The 26,893-nt window shown below is 36.1% G+C and overlaps 1 protein-coding gene and 1 long non-coding RNA gene across 2 annotated transcripts in view; one reads left to right on the forward strand and one right to left on the reverse strand.

Annotated features, from left to right (window-relative positions):
* CNBD1 (cyclic nucleotide binding domain containing 1) overlaps nucleotides 1-26,893 on the forward strand; it is a 757,690-nt gene that overhangs the window by 725,349 nt on the left and 5,448 nt on the right. The window contains exons 13-14 of the mRNA XM_055286700.2: nucleotides 9,494-9,577; nucleotides 22,871-22,995. Of these exons, the coding sequence (XP_055142675.1) occupies nucleotides 9,494-9,577; nucleotides 22,871-22,894 (108 nt within the window). The 3' untranslated portion in view covers nucleotides 22,895-22,995. The remainder of the gene's footprint in view (nucleotides 1-9,493; nucleotides 9,578-22,870; nucleotides 22,996-26,893) is intronic.
* The window catches only part of LOC134737224 (uncharacterized), a 251,657-nt gene that overhangs the window by 52,723 nt on the left and 172,041 nt on the right, over nucleotides 1-26,893 (reverse strand). The gene's annotated exons all lie outside the window — the stretch shown is intronic.

Genomic DNA, 26,893 nt, shown 5'->3' on the forward strand with positions numbered 1-26,893 from the left:
AGTCCTCAGGGTTACATAGAGTGTGCATATCCCCAGGGGCTGGTGATCTTGGACATTGTTGTGGAGTGTATGTTTGTAGCCCCCAAAATTCATATGTTGAAACCCTAACCCCCAGTGACATGATATTAGGAGATGGGCCCTTTGGGAAGTAATTATGTCATGAACGCGGAGCCCTCATGATGGGATTTGTGCTCTTATAAGAAGAGACAAAAAAAGAGTTTCCTCTCTCTTTACCCTTCACCACCAGAGGACACAGCAAGAAGACAAAAATCTATAAGCTAGGAAGACAGGCCTCACCAGAATCTGACCATGCTGGCAACCTGATTTCAGACTTCCCAGCCTTCAGAACGAGAAAAAAAAAAAAAAAAAATCTGTTGTTTAGGCCATCTGCTTTATGGTCATTTGTTATAGCAGCTGAAAACACGGATCACTTTAAAACTCTGCCTACCACAAAGACCACTCTATAAATAATGGGTGTTGATCTTTACATACCTGTATATCTATATGAACTTCCGGGAAATAGACATGTCTCATTAGCTACATTTTTTTTTTTTTTTTTTGAGACAGAATTTCACCCTTGTTGCCCAGGCTGGAGTGCATTGGCATGGTCTTGGCTCACTGCAACCTCTGCCTCCCGGGCTCAAGCAATTCTCCTGCCCCAGCTTCCCGAGTAGCTGGGATTACAGGCATGTGCCACCACACCCGGCTAATTTTTGTATCTTTAGTAGAGATGGGGTTTCACCATGTTGGTCAGGCTAGTCTCAAACTCCTGACCTCAGGTGATCCGCCCGTCTCAGCCTCCCAAAGTGCTGGGATTACAGGCGTGAGCCGTCACACCTGGCCGCTACATTTTAAACAATATAACTTTACTTTTTAAAAATTGTAGACCTAGTTTCTAGTTCAATATTAATGCCAATGTAGTATGTTCACTTTTTAAGTCAGTGTTTCTCATAAGGAATTCTTAGTTCTATGGCACGGCCATTCCCTGAGGATAATTCTTTAAAAAAATAGACAAAATAAAATGGACGCAAGTATAGACATTTATTCAACCTAGGAGCAGGTCTAATGGACACGTAGTCCTTCTGTCCATATCCAGCTATAAAAAGGATTCTAGGAAGCTCTCATCCTCCAAATACTCCTTACTATTTATACCAAATATGCCCTGCATTACTGTCCACCATCAATATCAGTTACATTATTATTGAAATAGGAATTTGCAATGGAAAATTTAAATCAAATAATAACCAGATTACAATAATAACAGAATGTTACTTGACAGGTAAATATGCCTAAAGTCTGGTCTTGTTCTGGGCAAATAAGATTAAAGTAAAAAGTCCTTCGTAAAGACAGTGTATGAGAAGAAATAAGTAACATCCCAAAATTCCAGTGAACACATATTTTTAAAAAGGCAGTATGTGTTGGATAACCATTAAAAACAAATAGGCCAAATAATAAGGAATCATGGAGTAATCAGTCAGTTTAATGTGGATTCCTCATCTCTCTCAACCCAAATGAGCAACTGATTGTCTCCTGACTCTTCTTCATCTATGTTGTCAAAAGTGTAATATCCTGAGATGATTTTGTTCGAAATCACACATGGAGAACAGCAGCAGAGGGTATCACTGATCAAGCCAGAGGCCTGTGACTGAGTGTCAATACTGCCATGACAGCTAGGTTATGACCATCCGCCCAAGGACTCTTGTCAATGGAGCTTCGCTTCTGGTAATTAAGAAAATCACTCTCCCCATTCACCTACCCTAATTAGTTTACTTTGGAAACTAATACAAATAGTATTGCACAAACATAGGCACTCTACTGATGCTTTGTTTTTTAATTGATTTTTATTTTGACCTATGTGAGTTGATTCAGATTTTATTTCCAGCAAAATTCTCCATATGATATATAAAGCAGAACTTTGGAGGCTTAAGAGCTTTTAAAAAAAAATTATATATATGTATATATATATACGTGTATATATATATATATACACGTATATATATATACGTGTATATATATATATATATACACGTATATATATATATAAACAGAGTCTCTCTCTGTCACCTAGGCTGAACTCACTGTAGCCCCCAACTTCTGGGCTCAAGCAATCCCCCTGCCTCAGCCCAGCCATAATAGCCTTTTGTATAAATAAGTCGATTTCTAAATGTTCCTATGATGAGAATTTTGAGCCTGCACATAAGTGCAAAGTCAGCTTACCTCCTTCCGACTACATATATTTGTTTGATATGTTTTCATAACAAATTAAACTCTATACACTGTTAAGTGACACAAAATATATTTCCCATTACACTTTGTAAATGTAGCTGATGCAGAGCTATAAGACTGATTTTTGTACATTAATTTGATATCTAGCTACATTGCTATATATTTATATTGATACTATTAATTAGAAGATTCTTCAGGTTTTCTATGTACAAGCTGTAAATAATTATATTTTTCTTCTTTACAAGTTAATATTTCAATTTTACTATTTGTTATTATTTGGTGTTACATAGTGACTTGGGGTTTCATTTCAATGTACAATAGAAGTGATGATAGTGAGAACTTTGTGTTATTTCCTAATATTAAAGGAATGCATATAAAATTGTTTGCCAAAAATTATGTTTTACAGGAATTTAATAGACACTCTTTATTAAGAATATCTCCCTCCTTTTCTAACTTGCCAAGAATTATAAATGGTTGCTGTATTTTATATAAAAAAACTCTGGATCTACAAAGGAGAGTGCATATTTTTCCCCTATTAATATGTTCCTGTGATGTAGTACACTTACTTTTTCTCTACTATTAACCTTCTGAGATATATCTTTTTTCTTTCTTTTGGTAACCTTAATAATTCTGGCTTGACGTTTGTTTGTTTGTTTGTTTGTTTTTTCTTTCCTCTATTGACCTTGATATTGGCTTTGGTAAAATTCTGCTGCTCTCACAGATGTGTTGAGGAACAGTCACCATTTTTGTATTCTCTGAAAAGGAGTTTGTAGAAGATTGGAATAAGTTTTCCTTTAAAACATTAGTAGAATTCATTTATAAAACCAGCTGGACCCGTCACTTTCTTTGTGGGGAGATTTTTACCTATACAACTACTTTCATGGTCATAGAATGTTTAAACAATTTCTCAATTTCTTTTTTAACCTGTTTTGTTAAAATACATTTTAATAGGAGTTTAACAGTTCTATTAATTTTTAAAATCTATTGCAAATATTTTAATGCATTATTCTGTCTTTAATATTTCAGTATCATTTATACATAAAAATAATCCCAGTTTCCATTTCTAATATTTACTTTTGCCTTCTTCTCTCTTTTTTGTTGATCACTGTTTGCCTACTTTAAAGATCTTTTCAAAATATAAACATTTGATTTTTAAAATTCTTTCTAGTGTGTCTTTGTTTTCTGCAATGTTCATTTTTGTACTTATTTTATTATCTTTATACTTCTTATTTAATTCGTTTTTATTTTAAAATTTCTGGATATAGATTTGTGGCTCATTAATTTTCTTCCTGCCATTTTTTCTCATATATATATTTAAGGCTATGATTTCTTTCTGATGTATTCTTCCTGGTAACTCCTTTATACAGTTCTCACTCAGTCCTCAGTGCTATCATCATACGTAATCTGTACTCTTAGAAAATTTATATGAACTAGTATTTTCTTGATATGTCTGCCCTTTTATTGAACTATGAATTTTTAAAGAAGAGTCATACCTAGTTCAACTATGTATTCCTTATGCCTATGCAATTCTTGGAATATGCAAATTTTCACTGAATATTTGTTTAATAAATTAATTAACAAAATAATGAGTATTTGTAAGTCAAGGAATTTAAGCTGTTTGGACATTACAGTATTAACACTGAAATTAAAAGTGGTTTAATAAAATATAGAAAAAAGACCTTAAAATTAAGCCTTTTATATAGCAACTTGATACATGGCAAATCAGGTAGTACAGAGCAGTGAGGAAAGAAGAACTTGTACGTACAATAGTGAAAATCTGGATAATAAACGTAAGAAGACACTTACATTACACTCTAACAAACATGGATCTTCCAGTAGATTTCAGACCTAACTATACAGGTAAGAGAAAACAATATGAGAGAATGCCTTAATGAAAGAAAATATAGGAAAATACCTTCATGGTAGAGAAATCATCAAAATTTCGGAAACAAAAACCATGAGGTGAAAATGTGGTGGATTAAGTTATGTCAAATTTAAGTTTTTTTTGACAGAGATAAGGATTGCCATCCTGCATAACTATAAAAAAAATGTTCTGGCCTCTCAGGTAGCTAGATTGGGAAACTATGTCATTCTGGCCAGTGGACTACAAGCAAAAATGATAGAGTTACTTCTCATCAAAGATACCTAGGTAAGATTGTAAGTTCAAACCATGCTCTTTATTTTCCCTTCCTCTGAAACAGTAAAAGCCATATTTAGATGGTAAAGCCAACAGATGGAAGACTTTTAGATCCTTAAGTCTCCATTCTGAAGAGATTGTTCTGGAGACCGACCAGAATTGCAAAAAACATGGGTCACCTGTTACTGCAGCATAGCCTGTTCTATCCTGACTATTACACATATCAGTAAAGGATACTCACTGTAACCAAAGGCTAGAAAAAGATGACCTCATGTCTAAAACCACAATAACTAAATAAACAATAACAGAAACAAAATGAACTCCTACAAGTCAACAAGAAAAACACGGGAAAACTAATAAAAACTATGGGCAATGACAGGAATGTGTAATTCAAAACAGAGAATCACCAAATGATTAATATTTGATACTCTACTTCTATAGGAAGTTTGTCGATGTAAATTTTGGAAATAAGAATGCTAGAAATAGAAAAATGCCATATGTTGGTGACAATTTGAAAATATTGAAGGTCAAATATACTTCTATTGAGAGTTAAAGTTATTATTGCCATTCTAAAAACTGCTCTTGCAGAACTCTGTAAAACTATGTATATAACTTTGGACTCAGAAATTCCACTGCTAGGGATATATGCACATTCAATTCTATACAATAATTGCTTCTCATTTGTTTGTAGTAAATGTTCACTGTAAGTGAAACATAATTAAAATGTAGTGGACTAAATTATAGAATATTATGCAGCAATTAGAGGCTATACATATATATGTAGATGTATATATAATATATATACACACACTAACATCATAGATTATAAAAACAGTATTGTGTGGAAAAAAGAGAAAAAATGATTTATATGTACAAAGATCGATAACATTTATGGACTTAAAAAATATATACACACAATACAAAGCAATGTTTTACACCAAAGCCCATGAGAATTTAAAGACACAGCAAACATAATAGAGTAGTACCCATGAAGCAACAAGCAAAGGAAGTATGACATCACATGGGAATGAAGGAGAAGAAAATAAAAAGAGAAACTTCCTGATACAGATAACTATGATAATGTAGTATTAATTGGAATGTATGGTTAACTCAACAGCTATGTGTGAGGGCAAAAAAGAAACTAAATAAAAGGATAAAATATTGAGAAATCAAGAGTAATAAGAGTCAGCTGGGCGCAGTGGCTCACGCCTGTAATCCCAGCACTTTGAGAGGCCGAGGTGGGCGGATTATGAGGTCAGGAGTTCGAGGCAGGCCTGGCCAACATGGTGAAACCCTGTCACTACTAAAAATACAAAAATTAGCTAGGCATGGTGGCAGGCGCCTGTAATCCCAGCTACTCGGGATGCTGAGGCAGGAGAATGGCTTGAACCTGGGAGGCAGAAGTTGCAGTGAGCCAAGATCGCACCACTGTACTCTAGCCTGGGTGACAGAGCGAGACTCCATCTCAGGAAAAAAAAAAAAAAAAAGAGGAGTCAAGAAATTCCTAACTGTGGTCTTCATTTTCTTCTGATTTTTAGGCTTGTGGAAATAATATGAAAAAAGAGCTCATTAAAACAAAAGGGAAGATGATAAACTTAACAGAAAACTTTATTTGATCCAAATTTTTATTTTAATATTGGAAGCAACAAAGAAAGTCACTTTTTATGCTCTGTAATTCTATGTTCAACATCTTTATTGAATTACACTCCCACATTATTAAAAGTCATAAACAAATATTTCTGCATCTTAAAATTTTTCTCTTTATTCTTGTATAATCAAAAAATAATGGGAGATAAAAATGATTTTTTAATGCACTAGAAGGTAGGTGTATTATAGCTTTCTTTGTTGGGGCTCATTTGCAGTAGATTTTCCCTTCCTAAATATGTTTATTAAAATGAAAGTAAAATAATAAGCAAATTCTAGTGAGTCATCTATGCAAAATAAACTAGCCTGCCTGGTGACATAAAGAAATACCAGACAGTATGTGGTTATAATTTTGCACCAATATTCAGATAAATAATCACTGCAGGAAGCACAGGTGGGGTTGGTATTCAAATTCATAAATCTTCAGGTTTTCTAATGGTATCTAATAATTCAAATTCTTAAATAGATTGTGTACTAAGTGAAAATAATGCGACAAGGCCATATTTTGTAACTTCTTGTGGATATAAGTTTGCTTGTCTGTTGCAGTAAATCTATGCCAATTTTTTGGACAATACACAGTGTGATTTGTGACAATGGCCACTAACAAAAGCTTTTATTCTAAAGAGTTTGCTAATTTTCAAAAGGGCTTTTTGAGCATGAAACTACATACCACTATTTCTTTTCAGCTTTGTGTCAAGAAAAGGTCACTTTATGGGAGTTATTGTTGATGATATGTTAACATTCACAGGAAAGAGACTATGGTTATTTTAGGATCAAGATGACAGCTATATGAAATGATAATGTAGCTATATTGGGAAATGTAATTAAACTGCCTCTGTGTGTTGAATGATAATTGCGATGAGACTGCTCAGTGAAAATTTGATGATGAGACATGAAGAAATTCAGAGTCCTACTGACTCCAATCTTATTTAGAAATACAAAATTCAACCCAGATTGGTGAAAAACATTTGGTTCTATGTAAGTGTAAAGGGAACAACCAGTTAAAAATTGTTCTTTTCTCTTAAGTCAGCAAACTGTACTTTTGACAATTGCCTTTCCCCAAACTACAGAAGTCGTTCTTCTTGTACAGTTTTGAGCAAACAACACTTCAGCCTTTTGCCCATATATCTCTCCACTGTTAGGCCCAATACAGGAAACAAGAACCCTGCTGGTAAGTGCTGCTCCAAGAGGGGCTGAGCCTGATTCCAGCAGACTGTCCCTTTATAAAGTCCAGGTGGCCCTGGAATCAGAAGAGCCTCAAAAAGTACTGCTCTTGCCATGAGATTTGTTTTCACTGGCTTAGAGATACTACAGTTTACTTCAGGGGGTTTTCTAGAGTTGAGCTACCCTTGCATTCCTGGAAGAAACCAACTTGTAAACTGCATATTATCCAATTGGTAACATACGTTTTAAAATAATGTGTTACTTTTAATTGAATGCATCCCACATATAATAGCACTATGGTTTATTTTCAAGCTTATTTTCTTGAAGAACTTCTTTTATTCTCATAAACCAAAAATTTTAGCAAGCAGCTTTAAAAATCTGTCATTGCATCAAAGTGGATGGTTTTTCTGTAAAGATTTGGGTGTTATCAGTTTATTCTACAAGTTTGTTTATTACTTGGCAGTTTCGTTCTGGTTCTTTCTCAATCCTGATAATCTATAAATTGGATCATCTCTCTTCTCTCCACAGTTACCATCTTTCTGATCATTTTCTCCTGTATGTTTTTTCTCTTTTACTCTTTTTTTTTATTGGTTAAATTTGGTTTTTTGGGTTTTTTAAATTTTATTATTATTATACTTTAAGTTTTACTCTTAAAGAGATTCTCTATTCTCCAATATCACTGATATAATTGTATATGATATAATGATATACTTTCTCTTCTTAGTACCTCTAAAGCACATTTTAATTTGCTGTTGTGGGCTGGTGGCTCATGCCTGTAATCCCAGCACTTTGGGAGGCCGAGGTGGGCAGATCATCTGAAGTCAGGAGTTTGAGACCAGCCTGGCCAACATGATGAAACCCTGTCTCTACTAAAAATACAAAAATTAGCCAGGCACAGTGGTGCACACCAGTAATAACAACTACTCGGGAGGCTGAGGCAGGAGAATTGCTTGAACCCGGGAGGCAGAGGTGCAGTGAGTGGGGATCATGCCACTGCACTCCAGCCTGGGCAACAGAGCAAGACTCCATCTCCAAAAAAAAAAAAAATTAAAAACAAAATTTGCTATTGTGCTTTTAGTTGCTCTTACTCTCAATATCTCTGTTAACTTTTTAAAATTTTATTCTGTATCTCAAGAAGATAGCTCTATTTTCATCTCGTTTTTCTTTGTTATGTAATATTTATTGAAGACACATGCATACGTATTTAAAACATTGTTTTGTTTTTGTAGAAAGCCTTTACATACTTACAATTAATTCTGCACCTATATTAAAGTCAATCACTTACTCTTTGTTGTGTTTGCCACCTAAATAATTTTTCTCCATTTTATTCATCCTTGAAAGAATGACAACCTCTACATGTCCAATTTTTGTCACTTAATGAGTGTGAATCATCTCTTTGATCAACATCACAATCAAACTTAATGCTGCCATGAGATACCCTCACACATATTTTTGTTCTATAATACATCTGTTAATGTGGCTCTCCTGGTCTGGACAGATATTTCCTTCTGCTGCCATTTCTAAGTCCTCAAGAGTTTAAATATGTTTCTCCATAGTTAATGTGGAGTTAAGTTATAGCTCCTCTCTAGAAATAGTGCATTACATAATGTAATTCCCAGATTATACAACTACTGCAACTCTTTCTGTAAATCTCTGCTTGGTCTCACATCCTGGATATTCCAACTACATTTATTTTTACCCATGGGCATATTCTTGAATTTTTAGGAAGGGATTTCAGAGTTTTTTCTTTTAGTATTTTATCAGTGGAGATTTTTAATAGAATGAAATATTTAATTTTTAAAATGATGCCCGTTCCTTCATAGTCTCTGAAACTAAAGACAGAGGCCACTTTATCAGCTAAGGCCTGGTATCATAAAATATGACAGACAAATTTCTAAAAGCTAAAATTGGAATTCATTCATCCTTGAATTTTCTCGAAGTCATTCTTTGATTTTCAAACAATGAATAGTTCTTTGTCTAAGCAAAACAGCATTATTAAATTACCTTCAGTAATTGAAAAGGAAGAATATTTGAGTTGCAGGAAGTCCAAAGTAAAATAAAATCATATGAAGTAAACCAAACTTATCTTATAAATACCATATGTGTGGACTCTTTAGACAATGGCTTTTGTTGGTTTTATATGAAAGTAATAGAACAGCAGTTTGTATCATTGTCTTAAGCAGAAAAAGTCTAACAATTTGCAGAATTAGACAATCCTTTTTTTTCAATAAGATACTTCCCCTTTTTATATTTTAGTAATAACATGGTTTGAATAATAAGGGAACTGGCTGAAGTTTTTGTTATTGTTATGTTGTTTGAAAGCCGTTGAAGAACCCGTCAGCCAAACCTGGAATTTGGTCCTTGGTATACCACAGAGCCAACCAACAGCAGCAAGCAGCAGTGAATGTGAGTAACAAGTTCTCTTTTTTTCTTCCCTGTGTAAGTTAACAAATCACTGTTGTCTCCAGTATACAGAACCTCAGCATTGACATTCTAGAGGTAAAATGTATTTCACATTTTGAAAAGGACCAACCCTAAGACAGTTGGTAAAGTTAAAAAAAAAAAAAAAAAATGTCTCTGAAGTCCTTCATTGACTTTCTGAGTTCTTATTTTACTTCAGCCATAGTCCAGGGAACCAGTGCTTTAAGACAGACACTTCTCCAATTCTTTCTGCCAGATGAGAATATATGGCAATTAAGTGAAAATTGATGTTAGAGTAAATTGATTCAATGATAATTTTCCACATTCCCCACAGTCATTCTCTAGGAATTTTGGTAAAACTTACATGTGTCATACAAGAGGGAGCATGGAATACGAGAGATGTGAGTTACGATTTTACCTTTCATTTTTATTGGGCAATATTTACAAATTACTTAAATTTATGCATATTTTCAATATCTTAATTGAAGAATTTCTGTCTTTGTTATGAAAATTAAGCAATAAAACAACATAGAGGAAAGAATTTGCAACTTAATAGGCACTAAAATCATTTATTTATTTTAAAATGATTTGTGATTTTAGAACTAGAAAACTTGGATAAGAGAATATTTGAGGCAAGTAGGTAATTATATAATCTGTTTATATACAGAGGCATCCTCACTTTTAAAGATTGGGAATCTTAAGCAATTATTTTATGGAAAAGCTTTTCTCTACTCTCTTGTAAATACCAAAAAAAAAAAAAAAAAAAAAAAAAAAAAAAACATCATCTTAGGAAGCATTTGGGAAGTAGATTCTTCTCTCTTTACTTCATTCACTCCTCTTCATGGCAATACGTGACATGTATTTGCAGAAATTGAAAGAATGCAATTCTTTCAATATGTACACATAGCTTAGCCTCTTCTGCATTTCTTTTTGGCCTAGCCTGCATGTAATCCAGGTTTAACTGCTGTTTCCATGTGGAAATATTCCTGGGTCAGGGTTCAGAGCCTGATTTCTAAAAAGCCGTCCTAACAGCCATACCTCTTTGTTTCTTCTCTTGAAGCTTAATAAATGTGCGGGAGTCATTCCTATTGGAGGTGACTAGGGATGCATCTGTCTGGCAAATGCAATCTCTTCATGGAAACATCTCATTGCCTAGTCTCAAGGAGAAGTATTTTGTCATAGGACTACATTTTAACTTACTCCTTTTTTTAAAATTTTTATTATTATACTTTAGGTTTTAGGGTACATGTGCACAATGTGCAGGTTTGTTACATATGTATCCATGTGCCGTGTTGGTTTGCTGCACCCATTAACTCGTCATTTAGCATTAGGTATATCTCCTAATGCTGTCCTTCCCCCCTCCGCCCAACCCACAACAGTCCACAGAGTGTGATGTTCCCCTTCCTGTGTCCATGAGTTCTCACTGTTCAATTCCCACCTATGAGTGAGAACATGCGGTGTTTGGTTTTTTGTCCTTGCGATAGCTTACTGAGAATGATGTTTTCCAGTTTCATCCATGTCCCTACAAAGGACATGAACTCATCATTTTTTATGGCTGCATAGTATTCCATGGTGTATAAGTGCCACATTTTCTTAATCCAGTCTCTCGTTGTTGGACATTTGGGTTGGTTCCAAGTCTTTGCTATTGTGAATAGTGCCACAATAAACACACGTTTGCATGTGTCTTTATAGCAGCATGATTTATAGTCCTTTGGGTATATACCCAGTAATGGGATGGCTGGGTCAAATGGTATTTCTAGTTCTATATCCCTGAGGAATCCCCACACTGACTTCCACAATGGTTGAACTAGTTTACAGTCCCACCAACAGTGTAAAAATGTTCCTATTCCTCCACATCCTCTCCAGCACCTGTTGTTTCCTGACTTTTTAATGATGGCCATTCTAACTGGTGTGAGATGGTATCTCACTGTGGTTTTGATTTGCATTTCTCTGATGGCCAGTGATGATGAGCATTTTTTCATGTGTTTTTGGCTGCATAAATGTCTTCTTTTGAGAAGTGTGTGTTCATGTCCTTTGCCCACTTTTTGATGGGGTTGTTTTTTTCTTGTAAATTTGTTTGGGTTCATTGTAGATTCTGGATATTAGCCCTTTGTCAGATGAGTAGGTTGCAAAAATGTTCTCCCATTCTGTAGGTTGCCTGTTCACTCTGATGGTAGTTTCTTTTGCTGTGCAGAAGCTCTTGAGTTTAATTAGATCCCATTTGTCAATTTTGGCTTTTGTTGCCATTGCTTTTGGTGTTGTAGACATGAAGTCCTTGCCCACGCCTCTGTCCTGAATGGTATTGCCTAGGCTTTCTTCTAGGGTTTTTATGATTTTAGGTCTAACATGTAAGTCTTTAATCCATCTTGAATTAATTTTTGTATAAGGTGTAAGGAAGGGATCCAGTTTCAGCTTTCTACATGTGGCTAGCCAGTTTTCCCAGCACCATTTATTAAATAGGGAATCATTTTCCCATTGCTTGTTTTTGTCAGGTTTGTCAAAGATCAGATAGTTGTAGATACGCATCATTATTTCTGAGGGTTCTGTTCTGTTCCATTGATCTATGTCTCTGTTGTGGTACCAGTACCATGCTGTTTTGATTACTGTAGCCTTGTAGTATAGTTTGAAGTCAGGTAGCGTGATGCCTCCAGCTTTGTTCTTTTGGGTTAGGATTGACTTGGCGATGCGGGCTCTTTTTTGGTTCCATATGAATTTTAAAGTAGTTTTTTCCAATTCTGTGAAGAAAGTCATTGGTAGCTTGATGGGGATGGCATTGAATCTATAAATTACCTTGGGCAGTATGGCCATTTTCACGATATTGATTCTTCCAACCCATGAGCATGGAATGTTCTTCCATTTGTTTGTGTCCTCTTTTATTTCATTGAGGAGTGGTTTGTAGTTCTCCTTGAAGAGGTCCTTCACATCCCTTGTAAGTTGGATTCCTAGGTATTTTATTCTCTTGGAAGCAATTGTGAATGGGAGTTCACTCATGATTTGGCTCTCTGTTTGTCTGTGATTGGTGTACAAGAATGCTTGTGATTTTTGTACATTGATTTTGTATCCTGAGACTTTGCTGAAGTTGCTAATCAGCTTAAGGAGATTTTGGGCTGAGACAATGGGGTTTTCTAGATATACAATCATGTCATCTGCAAACAGAGACAATTTGACTTCCTCTTTTCCTAATTGAATACCCTTTATTTCCTTCTCCTGCCTGATTGCCCTGGCCAGAACTTCCAGCAGTATGTTGAATAGGAGTGGTGAGAGAGGGCATCCCTGTCTTGTGCCAGTTTTCAAAGGGAATGCTTCCAGTTTTTGCCCATTCAGTATGATATTGGCTGTGGGTTTGTCATAGATAGCTCTTATTATTTCGAGATATGTCCCATCAATACCTAATTTATTGAGAGTTTTTAGCATGAAGGGTTGTTGAATTTTGTCAAAGGCCTTTTCTGCATCTATTGAGATAATCATGTGGTTTTTGTCTTTGGTTCTGTTTATATGCTGGATTACATTTATTGATTTGCATATGTTGAACCAGCCTTGCATCCCAGGGATGAAGCCCACTTGATCATGGTGGATAAGCTTTTTGATGTGCTGCTGGATTAGGTTTGCCAGTATTTTATTGAGGATTTTTGCATCAATGTTCATCAAGGATATTGGTCTGAAATTCTCTTTTTTGGTTATGTCTCTGCCAGGCTTTGGTATCAGGACGATGCTGGCCTCATAAAATGTGTTAGGGAGGATTCCCTCTTTTTCTATCGATTGGAATAGTTTCAGAAGGAATGGTACCAGTTCCTCCTTGTACCTCTGGTAGAATTCAGCTGTGAATCCATCAGGTCCTGGACTCTTTTTGGTTGGTAAGCTATTGATTATTGCCACAATTTCAGAACCTGTTATTGGTCTATTCAGAGATTCAACTTCTTCCTGGTTTAGTCTTGGGAGGGTGTATTTGTCGAGGAATTTATCCATTTCTTCTAGATTTTCTAAGTTATTTGCATAGAGGTGTTTGTAGTATTCTCTGATGGTAGATTGTATTTCTGTGGGATTTGTGGTGATATCCCCTTTTTCATTTTTTATTGCATCTATTTGATTCTTCTCTCTTTTCCTCTTTATTAGTCTTGCTAGCGGTCTATCAATTTTGTTGATCTTTTCAAAAAACCAGCTCCTGGATTCGTTAATTTTTTGAAGGGTTTTTTGTGTCTCTATTTCCTTCAGTTCTGCTCTGATTTTAGTTATTTCTAGCCTTCTGCTAGCTTTTGAATGTGTTTGCTCTTGCTTTTCTAGTTCTTTTAATTGTGATGTTAGGGTGTCAATTTTAGATCTCTCCTGCTTTCTCTTGTGGGCATTTAGTGCTATAAATTTCCCTCTACACACTGCTTTGAATGTGACCCAGAGATTCTGGTATGTTGTGTCTTTGTTCTCGTTGGTTTCAAAGAACATCTTTATTTCTGCGTTCATTTCCTTATGTACCCAGTAGTCATTCAGGAGCAGGTTGTTCAGTTTCCATGTAGTTGAGCGGTTTTGAGTGAGTTTCTTAATCCTGAGTTCTAGTTTGATTGCACTGTGGTCTGAGAGTCAGTTTGTTATAATTTCTGTTCTTTTACATTTGCTGAGGAGAGCTTTACTTCCAACTATGTGGTCAATTTTGGAATAGGTGTGGTGTGGTGCTGAAAAAAATGTATATTCTGTTGAGTTGGGGTGGAGAGTTCTGTAGATGTCTATTAGGTCTAGTTTATGCAGAGCTGAGTTCAATTCCTGGATATCCTTGTTAACTTTTTGTCTCGTTGATCTGTCTAATGTTGACAGTGGGGTGTTAAAATCTCCCATTATTATTGTGTGGGAGTTTAAGTCCCTTTGTAGGTCACTCAGGACTTGCTTTATGAATCCGGGTGCTCCTGTGTTGGGTGCATATATATTTAGGATAGTTAGCTCTTCTTGTTGAATTGATCCCTTTACTTTTATGTAATAGCCTTCTTTGTCTCTTTTGATCCTTGTTGGTTTAAAGTCTATTATTTTATCAGAGACTAGGATTGCAACCCCTGCCTTTTTTTGTTTTCCATTTGCTTGGTAGTTCTTCCTCCATTCCTTTATTTTGAGTCAATGTGTGTTTCTGCATGTGAGATGGGTTTCCTGAATACAGCACACTGATGGGTCCTGACTCCTTATCCAGTTTGCCAGTCTGTGTCTTTTAATTGGAGCATTTAGCCCATTTACATTTAAAGTTAATATTGTTATGTGTGAATTTGATCCTGTCATTATGATGTTAGTTGGTTATTTTCCTCGTTAGTTGATGCAGTTTCTTCCTAGCCTCGATGGTCTTTACAATTTGGCATGTTTTTGCAGGGGTTGATACTGGTTGTTCCTTTCCATGTTTAGTGCTTCCTTCAGGAGCTCTTTTAGGGCAGGCCTGGTGGTGACAAAATCACTCAGCATTTGCTTGTCTGTAAAGTATTTTATTTCTCCTTCACTTATGAAGCTTAGTTTGCCTGGATATGAAATTCTGGGTTGAAAATTCTTTTCTTGAAGATTGTTGAATATCAGCCCCCACTCTCTTCTGCCTTGTAGAGTTTCTGCTGATAGATCAGCTGTTAGTCTGATGGGCTTCCCTTTGTGGGTAACCCGACCTTTCTCTCTGGCTGCCCTTAACATTTTTTCCTTCATTTCAACTTTGGTGAATCTGACAATTATATATCTTGGATTTGCTCTTCTCAAGGAGTATCTTTGTGGCATTCTCTGTATTTCCTGAATCTGGATGTTGGCCTGCCTTGCTAGATTGGGGAAGTTCTCCTGGATAATATCTTGCAGAGTGTTTTCCAACTTGGTTCCATTCTCCCCGTCATTTTCAGGTACACCAATCAGACGTAGGTTTGGTCTTTTCACATAGCCCCAAATTTCTTGGAGGCTTTGTTTGTTTCTTTTTATTCTTTTTTCTCTAAACTCCCCTTATCGCTTCATTTCATTCATTTCATCTTCCATCACTGATACCCTTTCTTCCAGTTGATCGCATCGGCTCCCAAGGCTTCTGCAATCTTCGTGTAGTTGTTGAAACTTGGCTTTCAGCTCCATCAGCTCCTTTAAACCCTTCTCTCCATTGGTTATTCTAGTTATCCGTTTGTCTAATTTTTTTTCAAAGAAGTTTTTAAGTTCTTTGCTATTGTTTTGAATTTCCTCCCATTGCTCAGAGTAGTTTGATCATCTGAAGCCTTCTTCTCTCAACTCGTCAAAGTCATCCTCCATCCAGCTTTGTTCCGTTGCTGGTGAGGAACTGCGTTCCTTTGGAGGAGGAGAGGTGCTCTGCTTTTTAGAGTTTCCAGTTTTTCTGCTCTGTTTTTTCCCCATCTTTGTGGTTTTATCTACTTTTGGTCTTTGATGATGGTGATGTACAGATGGGTTTTTGGTGTGGATGTCCTTTCTGTTTGTTAGTTTTCCTTCTACCAGGCAGGACCCTCAGCTGCGGGTCTGTTGGAGTTTCCTAGAGGTCCACTCCAGACCCTGATTTGCTGAGTGTCAGCAGCGGTGTCTGCAAAACAGTGGATTTTCGTGAGACTACAAATTCAGCTGTCTGATAGTTCCTCTGGAAGTTTTGTCTCAGAGGAGTACCTGGCCGAGTGAGGTGTCAGTCTGTCCCTACTGGGGGGTGCCTCCCAGTTAGGCTGCTCGGGGGTCAGGGACCCACTTTAGGAGGCAGTCTGTCTGTTCTCAGATCTCCAGCTGCATGCTGGGAGAACTACTACTCTCTTCAAAGCTATCAGACAGGGACATTTAAGTCTGCAGAGGTTCCTGCTGAATTTTTGTTGTCTGTGCCCTGCCCCAGAGGTGGAGCCTACAGAGGCAGGCAGGCCTCCTTGAGCTGTGGTGGGCTCCACCCAGTTCGAGCTTCCTGGCTGCTTTGTTTACCTAAGCAAGCCTGGGCAGTGGCGGGTGCCCCTCCCCCAGCCTGGCTGTCACCTTGCAGTTTGATCTCAGACTGCTGTGCTAGCAATCAGTGAGATTCCATGGGCATAGGACCCTCCGAGCCAGGTGCGGGACACAATCTCCTGGTGTGCCGTTTCCAAGCCCATTGGAAAAGCACAGTATTAGGTTGGGATTGACCTGATTTTCCAGGTGCCATCTGTTACCCCTTTCTTTGACTAGGAAAGGGAACTCCCTGACCCCTTGCACTTCCTGAATGAGGCAATGCCTCGCCCTACTTCAGCTCGCGCACAGTGCGCTGCGCCAACTGTCCTGCACCCACTGTTTGGCACTCCCTAGTGAGATGAACCCAGTACCTCAAACGGAAATGCAGAAATCTGTGCCTCTCACGCTGGGAGCTGTAGACCGGAGCTGTTCCTATTCAGCCATCTTGGCTCCACCCCCCCCTTTTTTTTTTTAAGACAGGGTCCCTGCTCTGTTGCCCAGGCTAGAGTTCGGTGACAAGATCTCAGCTCACTGCAACCTCTTCCTTCCCAGCTCAAGCAATTCTCCTACCTCAGCCTCCTGAGTAGCTGGGACTGCAGGAGCAACACCATGCTGCTGGGCTATTTGTGTGTGTGTGTGTACATATATATATATATTTCTTTTTCCTTTCCTTTTCTTTCTTTTTTTGGGGGGAGGATGGAGTCTATCTCTGTCATCCAGACTGAAGTGCAGTGGCCCAGTCTCAGCTCACTGCAAGCTCCACCTCCAAGGTTCTCCAAGTAATTCTCCTGGCTCAGCCCCCTGAGTAGCTGGGACTACAGACACATACCACCATGCCCAGCTAATTTTTGTGTTTTTAGTAGAGACAGGGTTTCACCATTAGTGATCAGCCTGCCTTGGCCTTCCGAAGTGCTGGGATTACAGGTGAGAGCCACCACACCTGGCCTATTTTTCTATATTCCATAGAGATGGGGTTTCACCACGTTGCGCAGGCTGATCTCCAACTCCTGGGCTCAAAGGATTCTTCCTCCTCCTTGGCATCCCAAAGTGCTGAGATTACAGGCGTGAGCTACCTGCCAGGCCCATTTTAACTTTACTGTTGAATCCCCATCTGATTAGTGTCTATAATCCAAACAGGTTTTGAATACATAGAGAGAGAGGGGGGCTGTGATTGGTAAATGAAAACATGTTGTTTATGTCCGGAAAGAAACAATTTTTTTCTAAGGGTAACTCATCCAATTGGTACTATTTTATGGGCTTTGTACATCCAAGATGGATATTAAAAGGTCAGGCAATCCTTTTGGAGCCATATTTCATCAATCCATGATTATAGAGAAGATAAATCCAAGCCCAGATATCACATAGCTTTGTGGTTTTCTCACGTTCTGTATCCTCTGAACTCATTCCAAAGAGCCAAGTGATTGTGATGGAGATTTCTAGAGTTCACAAGCAGATGGGCAAATGAGTGCATTCCAGTGTTCTGAGTTTGAGAATGTATTTTGATCAAATCAGTTACAAATGGCATCATTATATTTGAAAGATAAGAATTTCTTGGCAGGGCACTGTGGCTCACGCCTGTAATCCCAGCACTTTTGGAGGCCGAGGTGAGTGGATCACAAGGTCAGGAGTTCAAGACCAGCCTGACCAACACAGTGAAACCCCGTCTCTACTAAAAATACAAAAAAATTAGGCAGGCATAGTGGTGCATGCCTGTAATCCCAGCTACTCAAGAGGCTGAGGCAGGAGAATCGCTTGAACCTAAGAGGCAGAGATTGCAGTGAGCAGAGATCACGCCACTGCACTCCAGCCTGGGCGACAGAGTGAGACTCCATCTCAAAAAAAAAAAAAAAAAAAAGAATTTCTTGGGAATAGATTTAATTTAAAAAATGAAGAAACAAAGATTTAATAGCGAAAACAAAAGTTTATCAGTTTAGAAGGTATGATGTCATTTTTTCTTAATCATTAGATATTTATAGTAAAACAATGACATTGCAAGTTCTTCAGTAGACGCTAAATTCGACTAGATTAGTAGTTTTAAAATATTTTAGCGACAAAGTGTTTTTTAAAAATATATATTAAACGTCATGGATAATCTATACAAACCGATGAGAAAGTGGCTAACTAAGGCTAGGTGGTTTGTGGTGTTATGCTATTAGATCACCTTAGGGCCCATGAGTTCCTTCTGTGAAACATACTTCCAACATTCCATATAGCATAGTAGAAAATGACAGTCGTGGATAGTACAGCAGGAAAAAAACACACATAATTATACATTCTACCTATTTTGGATCTTATTTTCTCAGATCACCATTTTCCTCTTCAATCATTATGACAATTATAAACAATTAAAAACAGCAAGACTCATAATGTGCCAAGCACTAGGCCTTATATACTTTATACTTCTGACACAAAATCTGTAAAGTAATAACATAACCTTTATTAACTATTATTATTAATGGGAAATGAATTCACTGCAAATTTTATACAAGCCACAATTCACAAATAATTACCCTAAGTGTACATTTTTTATCTATGTTACATTTTATGTAGTGGGATAATTTTAAAATTCTAAACATCTTTAAGAGTCAAATAATTCTTCAGCATATCCTCCCTAAACATAACTTCAATAACGCTTAAATTGCTACATTACTACATTTTGATTTTTCAATTCTGAGCATTGTATCCTCCAAATGTCCTCAAACATTTTCATCTCAGGACCCCGTTGCACTTTAAAAATTAAGTAGGACCTCCAAAGAACTTTTCTTTAAATGGGTTATATCTATTGATTTTTTTCTAGATACCAAATGCTATTGTTTATTAAGTATCCGCAATGTGCTAGACATATTATGTCATATGTCATATGTATCATATTTACATTAGATATTATCTCTAAACCTCACAAGAACCCTTCAAGACCGGTAATACCAAGTCTATATTTCAAATGGGAAATGAGCTCAGAGGGGACAAATAACTTGCTCAGGTTTCTCAGTTTCCATGGAAGTGGCACAGACAGACAGACAGACAGAATCTGAACCCTGCTTGTAACTACTTGGTGAATGGAAGAGAGAAGTATATATATATGTATATATTTACCATACTACAAATTAAAACTTAGAAATTTTACAAGTTTTTAATTAAATTTTAGTGTAACAATAATGTATGCAAATTACACCAATAACATCTTTCTATGAAAAATAACAGCATTTTCTGAAACAAATATCCTTAGTAAGAAGAATGGCTTGCTTTACATTTTTGCAAATATCTTTAATGTCTACTTAATAGAGAATAACTGGATTCCCACATCTACTTCAGTACTGTCAGTCACAAAACATTGTTTTGGTTGAAGTATATGAAGAAAATCCAGCCTCACAATGCATATACTTGAAAAAAGAGAAATTCTATCAAACAATTGTGGATATTTTTCTTTGATACTAAATAAAAACTAGACAATAGCGCTTTCTTAACATTTAGCTGCAATGTAAAATCTGAAACTATATTAATAAACTCTTACATTAAAATCCACTGGTCTCTCTTGTACCTTGAGGATCTTTTACCCAAGTATAGGTGATTTGATAACATGCATACATTGGACATTTGGAAAACATTGGCTATGATGCAGGTCATCCAGTGTTGACACACTTCCCCTTTTAATATCAAAAATTCATGTTCATTAGTACCACCAGTGAGCACATGTGAAAAGTCTTTAAGTATTTGGAGGCTGTCAAGTCATTAAAAACTGTTGTAAAAATTCTCATCTTTATTTGAAAATTCAAATTTTATCACTGACAATAAATACTGTCTATTGAAGTGACAGACTCACTCACTTTATTTTTGAGAAAATGTCTATCAAATGTCCAAATATGAATACTCGTATAGCAGTTTTTCGCTTTAATAAAAACAGCATTCCATGTAAACACAACTCAATTGCATAAGTACACTTTTTCAAAACAACCATTGCAGTCAGTGTCTGGGGGAAGTGTTGTATGTGGACTTACCATTTCATCCCACAGAATATTTTAAAAATGTGTACCCAATGGTTACAATGTAATAAAATTAATATTTTTACCTCATCAGGTAAATTCCTTAGTAATACTCTAAACGAATTTTTTGAAGTATACAATGACAAGGACATCTTGGAGTCTACTGCTTTCTTTGTGTTGATGCACTGTTGATCAGCAGTTTTAACACCACTGTGCAATGCAACAGGAAAATAACACTAAGCATTATTCTAAAAATAGTTTTGAGTCCATAGACCACCTAAGAATGTCTTTGGGATTCCCCAGGGGTCTGCGTACTAAACTCAGAGAATTATCACTCTATTCTTCTATTAAGGAGAAACACCTGGATCTGTTTTATATTACCAATATATGCACACTTCTGCCTATAACTAACTAACTTTCACTTTTCATTTCCCCTATCCTCCAGAAACAAATGTATGAATATTAAAATTGTTGCTTTCACAGGGATTAAAACTTTAGTTTTCTCTCACTTTTTGTACAGTTTTCATGAACTAAGTATTAGCTGCACACTTTGTGTCAAATATGTAGATCTCTTCTTGCTATGTTCAAACATAATAGGAATTGTATCAGGTTCATCCTTCAGAGAGTCTCTATAGAATTTCCTGGCCTGCTCTGAACTAAATTTGTTAAATCCTAGACTTCTCATAGAATTTGTTACCCCCTAATTGCCATTCACCATAATCTTGAGACTAACTTTCCCCATTCTCTTCTTGGTCTTTCAATTTTCTATATCCTACAGCTCTTTTTAATGGAGTTTGTTCCAATCAATCACTTCCAAAGAATAGAATGATGTGATATAAATGTCTTAGACCTTGCAGGTCTACAAATTCTGAGGTACATTCACAGTCAAATGTTAGTTTTCCTGGATATGGAATACTACATTGAAAATATCTGCCCTCAGGATCTAGAAAGCATTTCTCTGCCACCACCTACTTCTCAGACTTGGGTTGACAAACTCCTCTGGTGCCATTTTCATTCTTGATTCTTTTCTCTCTGAACTGTGTTTAAATTTTTATTTTATTTGCTCCAACAATGGGAAGTATTATGATAATGTGTCTTGGTGAAGGTCTTCTATTTTCTATTTTGTTGAGAACTCAGTAGGTGTTTGGTCCTGTTAGATATGAGTTCTAAATTTCTCTTCAAAGTATCAATATGTCAGTATGTTCAATTCTTTGTCTTCTACTTTTAAACTTAACTTCCTCGTAAAGCAACCTTTTTCAATCACCTGCTCCACCCTGACTCATTCCAATTTCCTGCTCTGCTATAACCATTTTTCCTGCCAAACCACTCACCCCATCACTCTCTTTAAATTAGCCAATCGGAATTAGTTTAGCCTGTGCAGTCTAACCCTAGCCAATAGGGAAACGACACAGCAGCAGGGATGATGGTTGTCAAGAATAAGAACCCCTTCCCCTCCCTTGTCCAGGTGTGCACTCGCCATTGTTCCATCTGTGAGGGCGCACCCTTCTATAGAAGTAAATTGCCTTGCTGAGAAAGAAGAAAGAAAGAAAACGTGATATTTGAGTGCTATTTCTTTTGCGACACTGAAACTTTATTTATAAACAGTCCCACCTTTGTCACTAATGTGTTTGACTCCATTTTCTCCATTTGATTGTTTTGAAACTACTATTTTGATATTGAACCACATGGACTAGTCCTGTAATATTGCTATATATTTCTTTCTGAACTGTTCATATTTTTCTTTTTCATTTTGTTCTCCTTTTGCTTAATTTTGCTCAAATTTGACTTCAACACTTCTATTAGTACTTTTGTGTCTAGTAACAGGGTTTTCATATCCAAGTGCTCTTCTAAATTCTTTATAAATTATCATTTTAAATAGAACAATCTATTTTAAAGTATCCTCTTCTTATCATATGAAAACAAATTCTGCCTTACTGGTCATGATAGTCTTTAATTTTTTAAATTATCCTTTCATATTACTTCCTCCAAGTAGCTGGGTTTTTGTTTTTGTTTTTGTTTTAGCTTTCTGTCTCTGTATTTTATTAGATATTATCTATAGTAACCTTCCTATTATATCAGGGACTACAAAATTATTAGTAGCTCTTTGTGTGTGAGAGGGCCTCTTTGGCTATCACCTTTAGAGTAAGATGATAACTTAGATTAATTTGGAACTGATATTGTTAGTATCTTCAGTTCCTGTGTTTTGGGATTGTCAGATATCCCAGAAATGTCTTCCCCTATTTCCTGCCTGGAGGGTGTAATTTTGGCTGATAGTAATCTTTGAACCAGATGCACTAAGAAAAATAAAGATTTCAGTGTTTAGTGTGTAAATAGTCACTTAATGTCCCTATTTTGAACATAATACATCTATCCTCAATTGTACTTGTTATCCTTCAATGCATAGATTTTCTCTTTGACAATGTCCTGAGAATTACCTACATGCTGCATTCCTGGAGAGGTTGAAATAGGCCGCCCATCCAGATGAACAGAATGTAAGGGAACACAGGAAATACAACTGCTGCCAGATTGGTGAGCCTTTGGTATCAACTCGCTTTTTAGTTTACTACAACTGTTTTTGGTTTATAGCTTTTAAAATCTGATGAGTTATTTATCCTTCACTGATCTGTTTTCCACGTTCTAAAAGTGGATTGCTACTATCAGACTTCCCTCTTCATCATTATGGTTTTATATATTTTGTAAAAATTATCTTATAAGGGCTACTGGTGGGATTGGAGGTCAATGTTTACATTAAAATTGCCATTTTTTACAGTAGCCAGCTAATACAGCCTTATGTGCAAGTGATTTTTGAATATATAAACTTTTATTTTAACATACATATAGACAAGTGTATAAACTGTTAAGTATACATGAGTATAACCAGAAAAAGAGCCTGACCATTATTCACATACCAGTAGCCTCCTTCATATCCTGAGCCCAAAGGTAAGTATAATTTTGATATCTGTCACCACAAATTATTTAGTTATATTGACTATTTTTGAACTTTATGTAAATGGATTAATACAGTGTGTACCCTTATGCTGCTCTTTTTACTCAAAATTTTTGTGAAAATCTTTCATTCTGTAGGATATAACAATATTTGTGCCCTTTCATTGCTGTATAGTTTTCCATTTATAACCCTAATAATGGGGTTTTTACTTGTTTCCAGTTATGGAGTAATACACCTAATGCTGCTTTTTAAAGTTCTTGCCCATGACTTTTATCGTACATGAAATTAAGTTTCTTTGGCTGTATGTCCAGAAGTGAAATATCTTCCTCATAGGTGATGTGTATTTTAAACAAAACCCTACAATTTCAAACATTTGGAACTTTTAAAATTATTGAAATATTAAGTAAAGAATTCCAAAAGTCCCCATATAGTAATTCATCATTTCTTACACATGGAAAATAGAATACTTTTGTTTGATTTTTCTAGAGAGAAATTTTTAATACACAGGGTTTCCAAATAAAGTTACAGTGAGATGGGTAGGAGTTAAGAAATAAAAATTAATAATATTCATATGTCACTAATATGAAATGCAAATGAATTAGCATAGGAAACCTCCTCTGAAAGATAGACGAATACTAATCATATTCCAGGATATTGACTGGAATGTATTTAGCATTAGGAAACACAAGCAGTTCAAATGTTTCATAGGCTCAGGGCCTATTCCTGATAAACCAAATTCAAACTTGTAAGGAGCATAAATTCTCTTTCCAATCTTGCACATATGCAGCCTTTTGATGAATGATAAGTTCTGGAATTTAGGGCCACAGCCTACCACCCTAATTTTGCTTCCTTTTGCCATTGTTTCTTCTGCACCTCCCAAAAATTTATTATCACAGTATCATCAAAACTTTCACTCTCATTTTTTACAAATTTTATTACTCAATATCTAGGAGGAGGAAACTATATTCCAGAATACTATATCTATATTGATAATTAAAGAAAAGAATGTAAATTTCCACATTGTCTATAAATTTTTGTCATTTTGATTTGTGTTAAAAATATACCTCCTCTAATTTGCCCCATTCTCTTATTAGCTAAAACTTACATTTATCATGCATCTTGCTTTTCTCTTACAAGAAGGCCACTCATTTCCTCATTTTTTCCTTCACCATAAAGTTCAGAAGGTTCTAACATTCCTCAGGTTCCACACTGTCTTCCAACTATCACTCCTCCCATGAAACTCCAAGCACACCACCTTCTTATCCTTGTTACAATTATCTATTAGAGTCATAAGATGCTATTTTTAAAAGACTATTGCACCTGACTCACTTTCTTTTCACCTTCATATTCTACCATCACGAGTATATCAATATGCATGATTATCACCAACATACATCATCTAAAGTTAAGTTCCTGTAATTTATGTTTGTTGTAGTTTAACCACCTTTCTACTTTGTATAATTTTTATATGACCACAAACTAAACTTGATGCATTTTCCCCCATAATATGTCCCACATATTGATATGTGAAATTTCTCTTTTCACATCCTTCTTTTACCACTATTTCAATCATTCCACTGAATTCACACTTCACTTCAAATACAGGAAATCTATCAATTTATTAAATCTTCGTAAGTATCATGCTCTTCCAGTTCCTTCAGGGCTTTCAGTTCCTTTATTTTTTTTCAGATAGTTCAGCTCTACTTTCTCTACAACCTCATATCCCCACAACCTTCCACTATATTTGATCTTGACAATTCCCAACCATGGTTAAAACCAATGATCTATTTGTATTATCTGAATAAAATCATGTAATCTGGAAAAACCAATAGTTCCCAACTTCAAATAGACCCTCAACTGTTGCTTGATGGTCTTTGCACAAATTTCTAGTTGTTTAACTTTTCTATTTTCTTTTGTGGCTAGTCTTAGCCACTTCCTTTCACTCAGCCAAACCAAACTAAACTAAACAAACAACATAAACTATCCCATTAAAAAAATGAATACTTGAAATATGCTCAAATATAACCACAGGGCCACATTTCCTGGCATCTTTCCTATAGTCTCCATCTCAAGCCAAGGTCATCTTGCCCACTTGTGTCATTGCCAAGAAACCCTTCCATTCTTCTCTGAACTTGCAACCTTATTATCTTCTCCCTTATTCACCTTCATTTGTTCCTGTCAATCATCCTAGAACTATGTTAGGTATCCCCCATTCAAAAGAAAATATTAATATTTAAAATTCACCCTTAAAGAGGGAGTAACTTTACAATTGAGAAACGTGATAAACCTTACTTAAATTAGGTGACCAAGGTCAGCACCAACAGTCATAAATCATGTTGATGGTATATAACTTTGATATGATATAGTGAAATAGCACTTTACTTCTTTAGTCTTCCTTCCCCAAGCCCATGCCATTTTAAACTATGAGGAACTGTACTCTCCTAAACTGGCAAGGTCATCCAAAACAAGGAAAGTCTGAAAAATTGTCACGGTCAAGAGTAGCTAAAGATACATGATGACTAAATATAAGGTGATGTCCTGGATGGAATCTCGGACCAGAAAGGGGGCATTAGGCAAAAATTAAGATAATCTGAATAAAGTATGGTCTTTAGTTAATAATAATGTCTCAGTATAGGTAACATATATACCATAAAAATGTAAGATCTTAATAATAGGTTAAACTGTGTGTATGGGGGGAGTGAGACATGGGAACTCTCTTTACTATCTGCTCAATTTTTTGGAAATCCAAAATTATTCTAAAAATTAAAGCCTTTTAAGAAAATTAAAACGAAAAAGGTAGGTCAAGAGTTAGGCAGATGGACATGAAACAATTACCTGTATTAATAAAGCTTATATTTATATTAGCAATTGAAGCTTAAGTCTGTGACTATAATCTATCTTCTGATTCTAAACTCCAGAATTTGTCAGAATAATGAACAAAGTACAGCTTACAATGGAAAAACCTAGGCTTCTCCATGTTAAGATACTTCCTTAAAACTTACAAGAGTGAGGGACAAAACTGAGCAGATCAGATCTGCATACTCTGGGCAGCGAGTTCTCAAGAGGTAGGAAAGAGGAAACAGATCTTATCTGCAAATGCTAATTTGTAGCCCCAAAAATGCCACTGGAATTTTTTGGGAGAGGCTAGTGTGAGAGGACAGACCAGGATTACAGCTAATCAAGGCCTCTTGACACAGAAAAAACAGCAGAATGGGATTTCCCTCTGAGAGAGAAGACTAATTCCAAGAAAAAGTCTCCTATGTCCCAGTTACAAAAAAAAAAAAAATCCCCCCTGAAGTTTCCTGATGTGAGTTCAGCTGGTAGAATCTGAACAAGGCAAGGAGAGCATCCTCCTGGAAGGGGAAACAGCGTGAGGTATCAGAACCCAAGTGCGATGAGGATAGTCACACAGACGAAGGGGTAGCAGTAGCAATGGAAAACTGGTAACAAACATGTTAGGGGTATTTGATTTAAAAAAAA

Source organism: Symphalangus syndactylus, chromosome 7 (assembly GCF_028878055.3).
Source record: "Symphalangus syndactylus isolate Jambi chromosome 7, NHGRI_mSymSyn1-v2.1_pri, whole genome shotgun sequence".
In the NCBI taxonomy this organism is placed as follows: domain Eukaryota; kingdom Metazoa; phylum Chordata; class Mammalia; order Primates; family Hylobatidae; genus Symphalangus; species Symphalangus syndactylus.